The 6,036-nt window shown below is 44.3% G+C and overlaps 1 protein-coding gene across 1 annotated transcript; it reads left to right on the top strand.

Annotated features, from left to right (window-relative positions):
• The first annotated feature begins 1,437 nt into the window (after nt 1-1,437).
• Nucleotides 1,438-6,036, top strand: C8H10orf71 (chromosome 8 C10orf71 homolog). Its single transcript, XM_053984408.1, has one exon. The coding sequence runs from the start codon at nt 1,438-1,440 to the stop codon at nt 6,034-6,036; it is 4,599 nt and encodes a 1,532-aa protein (XP_053840383.1).

Below are 6,036 nucleotides of genomic sequence, written 5' to 3'. Positions count from 1 at the left end.
AGAGTTTCACTGAGATGGACCAAGGTGGAATCAGGGATTTAGACACCTGGAGAGGCTGGAATCTAGATCTGAATTTCATTGCTCAGTTCTGTGAGCTGAATCAGTGGATTCAAACTTGAGATGTAAATATCTTCTACTCGTATAGAAGTCACTGTGATGTGAACTGTGGTATTTCAGCTCATCACAAGTTCATAATGCCATTGTAAGGAGGAAATGGAGATACAGACCAGACTTTCATTAAAGAGTTTTAGTTCTGGAGTATGCTTTTAAACTGAGTCTCCCTGCAGTTAGTCAAAACTCTGCTCAAGTCCTCGAATGTGAGAATAATCATCTAAAGAATTTACAGAGAAACTGTGAAGAGTTTTAGTGTAGAGATTTCGAGTGCAGCCAGAGGATCTATTTTGCTTTTACTTGTTCAATTAAAAGATTCCCCCATCCTGTGTTCAGACAGGAGATACACAAAAACCTCAATACTGTGGGCCCTGACTGTGTGTCATAGTCTGTGGTACCTTATAATTGTGTTGAATGAGTTACCTTTAGCTCTCAGCAGTGCTGGAACTGAAATCAAATGTTCCCTGTGCTACTGTAGTGGGTCTGCTACAGTCCCCGGGGCACTCCTGCCTTCTGCTGGCTAAGCTGATGTTAGCAGCCTCGTCAGTCCAACAGACCAACACAACCCAGCTGTATCCTGCTATGGGTGGCTAAATTGTACCCCAGCACTGAGGCTCTGGAACGTGCACAGTAATCCTTTTTACCTATAGTGCCATTCTGCTTTCTCAAATGAGGGTTGTGTTCATGGCAATCATGACAAAGCTGTGACAATTCAGTTTTATAAACTTTTCTTTCATTTTGGACTTAGTGTGCAATGATGTACTCAGTGACATCTTTTTTAAGCAATTTTTGTTACTAATTCTTCCTGGCAAAAAAAGGCTAACCTTCTTTTCTAAATGGATGCACAACACTTGGAAGTGTTTATGGTTGGAGGTATGGAAAGGGAAGTACTTGAAATTTGTTTCTTATGTCCTTGTTTAAGAGCTCAAGTAAAATATGAGGTGAAAACACATTTTTTAATGGCTCTTTACAGAAATTAAACTATCTACCATGAGCTACTTGAATTGATCAAAATAACAGCAATTTTTCATGTTGTTCATTGTGTTGCTAGCATCACAACATTAGTCAGTGACTGATATATCTGGAAAATGCTCTCTGTCTAATAATGTTAATATAGAAAAATTGTAATTTATAATTTTTGGCTTTGCAGAGAAGAAAGTTTCCTTCAGCCATTCTGTAAGATGAGTCAATGTGCAGCAGCACCATCTGGAAGAATGGTTTTGTGCTTGTGAATTGCAAACAGCTGGATCTGCCTCACAAAGTCACCTGCCTATTCAACATCTGAAACTAAACCTTAGGATACTTCACCCATGACTCTCATGAACAATGCAGGGAAATAAGAAACATACAGAAGGACACAGTGATTCCTCAAGTATTGGGAGTCTTCTGGATGACGCAGACAGAGAGGTGAGCAGCCTCACAGATCGGGCTTTCAAAAGTTTGTGTGTAGCAGAACTTGAAGACCCTTACAATGAACCAGAACTTTGCATTTCACCTGACTTCGCCCTCCAGTTGTCTGCTAAAATTCACTCAGGGACGTTAAACCATGACATCAAGAAAAGCAATGTCTGTGACAAGCTAACAGCAAGAAACAATGAACATACAATATGGGCTTCTACATTCCAGCAGTTACCTAAGTGTGCTTCGGAGGAGAAGAGGATTGCTAAAAACAACACCTTTGCCATGGAAAGGAAATTGAGCTTGCCAGTCCCTGGTCCAAGGAACAATAAACATGTTTCAAAAGTGTCCTCATTGATTAAGACATTTGATAAGACTGCAGACCAAGGGTCAGGAAGTTCTCTGATAGCAAATAAGCAGCCCATTAAGAATAGCTTTCAAAAATACAAAATAAATCATGGCAATGATACTGCTTCCTGGGATGATACAGACATTTTAAGTATCCACAAGGAACTTTCTGAATTTTCTGAGGCTAGTCAAGGTAGCCACTGCCTCAGTGGCAAACATGAGCCACAGAGAAGACCTAATAAAATAGGTCTGAGTTATGGGGACTCTGATGGTTATTATCCTGTGCTGATTGAGATGTCAAAAGTAGCCAAGTCAAATTTTTCCCATTCTTCTAAGAAGGCTTTAAAAAACAGAAACTTGAAAGTTAGTGAACCAGCAAAAAAAGGCAGTTTTCTTCACAGTGAGAATAGTGCTTTTGAATCATGGAATGTTCATCATAAAAAAATGACAGAAAAGGAGGAATTTGTTGACTTAAAAATGGAAAAGGATGGTCTTGCATACCTGGAAGAATCACCAGTTGTTAAAGGATCCCACACAGATGAACATAAATTGTCACCTGTCATGACCAGTGTTGCTAGGAAGAAAGAGAAAGATTTTCAGATGAAGCCAACTCTACAAGAAGCTTCTTTCTCTCTCCGAGTTGTACCTCAGGGTCTCGTCCCTACAGAAACCAAATTTCCTGTTGCTTTCCCTCCCACGCCTCCCCCTAGGAACCATGTACACCAGGGTCCCCCTCGGCCACCCCCCACCCCACCAGCACCTCCTCTCCCACCCCTGGCCCGGCCCGGCCGTCCCTCAACTCCCCCTAGCCCTGAAGCCCCTCCTGTGCCACCACCCCCAGTGCCAGCTCGACTTTCCCCCACTGCCTTGTCCCAAGCCTCTGTGTCACCCCAGTCTGTGTCCTGTAGGATGGTTTCACCCTCACTCAGGTTTGAGACACCCAGTCCACCTCCACCGAAAGCCCAGGCCACCTTAACTGAAGAGGAATCCCACAGCCCCCAGCTGGGCAATACCTGTCCACCCTGGAGGAGACAGAGGGCTACAGAAAGGGCAGCAGGGAAGAGACAGCCTGCAAAGGAGAAGGTCACAGACAGCCACAAGACCTCATTGTCTGAAAAGGCAGCTGGTGCTGACCCTGGTCTGCATGTGACTCCTCTGGCTAAACAGGCAAACTCCCCTGGATCCATCAGTTCCTCTTTCAACATCAGCGAACTCCTAACGCCTGTCATACCAATGAAACAGCAGGTGGACACTGTTGAAAGTGAGCTGATCCCCCTGACACCTCCTCCCACAGAGAGCACGGCCTCAAGAGACCATGGGGAGAGCACCTTAGATGATTACAGGTCTTGGGATAATTGCAGGTTGACAGCATCGAGTCTGTTATTTAACTTAAAGGATGTGCGCAAACGTGTTAAAAGCATTTATACCCCTTCTCCCCTGTTAAGGGCCTTGGAGGAGAAAAATAAAACAAGGGAAAATATGCAGGAGAGTGTGCAAATGGATTCCTCATTCTCAATTTCACATGACGAAAGTGAGAAAAATATTACAGAGAAAGATGAATTGAGTGATATAGCTTATGTATTGTCTAGCAGTGTTCATGAAAATGACAATAAAACCGATTTAACTGGACACTTCACAGGCAATTACCTGACTTTAAGTTCACCCCAGACAACAGAAGACCTTCCATTTTACCAAACAGGAGACAGCATGAAGCAAGACAACTCAAAGCACCAAGATCTGGTTAAAAACACAGGGGATTTCCCCTCATTCAGATATGAATCAAATGAACTTGACTTAGGAAAACATCAGCAGTATACAGCACAGAGACCATTCAGTAGAGACAGTGTAGATACAAAAGCTGGGCAGCCTATGCAAAATCACAATGTGCAGGGTGAGGAAAATGAAAGACAAGCTGCTATTCAGAATGAAAATTTTGCCTTCAAAACACTCCTAAACCAACTCTCACCACCAGAAGATGAACCTTACAGTGGCACCCAAACCAACATTGTGGTACCTGGCTATGAAGCACGGGGCAAAAGAAGCACTAGTTCCTCAGAGCAATCCTTTGTCTCCACAGTGGAGCAGCCACTTCAAGAAGAGCCATTTCTGCCAGTGCCCCTGATGGAGCAGACATGCCTCCAAGAAAGCCAGAGGACTGACAGTGAAATGCATTCAGGAAGTAAGAAAAGACACAAGGAGAGAGGGAAAGAGGTTGGGGAAGATGAACTGCAATATCGTGCTTGTATCAGCCCTGGTACTAGTGCAGCAGAGAAGAGGGAGGGAAGTGTTACTGGGAATGAAGAGAGGAGCTTGATGAAAGAGAAACTAGAGAGAGAGAAAAGGGAAGAGGCCAACAGCACAAATTCTGCGTCCGACAGTATAAGAGACACGTCCATCTCCAGGCCTGAGGAACCACAAACACCTTCATCTTCAAGCTCAACCAAACCCAGTCTGTTTATGATTAAAGATAACACATTCAGGTCACCTCAGGTAATAAAGGCTGTCAAGCTGCCCCTACTCCGGTCATTTTCCCTGGATGATACAGTGAGCAGCAGTTATAAGGAAATGGAATGTAAGTTTATGTCCCCAGCAGTTTACAACAAGCAGCACATGTTGCATGCCCAGGAGGTTGGCTGGTGGGCATCAAGACACAGAGGGCAGCAGAATGTGAGAGATGGAGCAACTGACAGAGAAAAAGAAGCCAGTGAGCCTGGATCTACTTCAGTAACACTGGATCCCAGTCTTCTGGAAAATACAGAGAGCTTTTCATTTGGAAAACTGACGGAGGAAGATGAAAAGACTTGTGTGTTGTTAAATAAATTTGGGAAAATGGATGAGGAAAGTGTCTGTAGAAGTAAAAAGAAGCATACAAAGGCAAGACACAGCTTAGCACAGCCAATTATAGGTCTGGAAAATGACCAAGCACAAAATAACCCCAGCTATTCTGCAGAAAGAAAGACAAATTACTTTAAGAATCATCATTTATCTAACCGCAAAGGGGGCTCTTGTGCAAAAAAAATAATCACTAGGCAGACAATTTCCCCTGTGACTGGCTCCATATTAGAGGACCACACCTGTTCTTCTGTATCCAATGACACTTTAGAGGATATCCTGCATACAGAAGGTGCACCTTTGTTAGACAATCTTTCATGCTCTGCTGTTACAAGCCCCAGGTCAGGAAGCACGATGCACTCTCTTGCTGCCAGTTCATTGTCAGATAAACCAACTATTTCTGGCCTTAGAGAGACAGAGGATGTTACAAATCCTGCCTTGTTGAACATGGCACTAGAGAGGCAAGCTTATATGCCTGCAGAAGAGATAATCAATTCAGCACAGAGGAACCTACTTTTGGATGTCACAGGGGAAGATGGGAGACTGGAGCCCAGGGGACTTAGTGGGAGACCCACAGGCAAACCACCCACTGTGCCACCAAAAACAGAAAAGGCTCTGCGTCGGGCTAAAAAGCTGGCAAACAAGAGGAAAAAAGTGCAAGAGCAGCAGAAAAACCATCAGACTGAGCATGCAGATGCTGTAGGGAGAAAGCCTACTCATTCTGGAGAGACAATAGTATCTGCTTCACCCTCAGTATATTCTCCCCTTCATCCTCCCCTTCTCTCAACTTTCACTCCCACAGAAACCACTCCTGGGAAATCTAGACTTGCACCTGCAGCAAGCTCTTCACCCTCTTCCACCCAGCGGAAACTCCTCCAAGACCCTGACTCCGGTCAATACTATGTAGTTGATTTACCAGCTGAAGTTAATGTAAAGACATTTTATGACCCAGAAACAGGCAAATATGTTCAAGTCTCAGTCCCTTCCTTGGAACAGAACTTACACCAGTCCACCTCTTCTTCTTCCACCTATGCCTCTTACCCTAGAGTGCTGCCTTTACCAGCCTCATCAGTAGCTGTGCTGAAATCACCTTCTCAACTCTCTGAACCTGCCTGGTCAGTGCCTGCTGCACCAGAACCAGCTGAACTACCTGAAGATGGCCAGCAGGACTACAGATACACTGAGTCTGTGGATATTCAGCCTGACACTGAGCCAGCCTCCTACTCCTACCACCAAGATGCTGGAGAAACTCAAGTTCACTTAGGAAAGGATATGAGCCGAACCCAAAGTACTAGCATTGTCACCCTCACCAATTTAGATGATTTTGCTGCTGAAGGAGTATCTTGA

This window comes from Vidua macroura, chromosome 8, assembly GCF_024509145.1.
Source record: "Vidua macroura isolate BioBank_ID:100142 chromosome 8, ASM2450914v1, whole genome shotgun sequence".
NCBI classification, from domain to species: Eukaryota; Metazoa; Chordata; class Aves; order Passeriformes; family Viduidae; genus Vidua; species Vidua macroura.
The sequence above is the reverse complement of the archived record's forward strand: the minus strand, read 5'-3'. Positions and strand labels throughout refer to the sequence as shown.

Bases quoted from the DNA above. Each gene is read 5' to 3' on its own strand.
- C8H10orf71 (XM_053984408.1), top strand. From the start codon at position 1,438: ATGCAGGGAAATAAGAAACATACAGAAGGACACAGTGATTCCTCAAGT.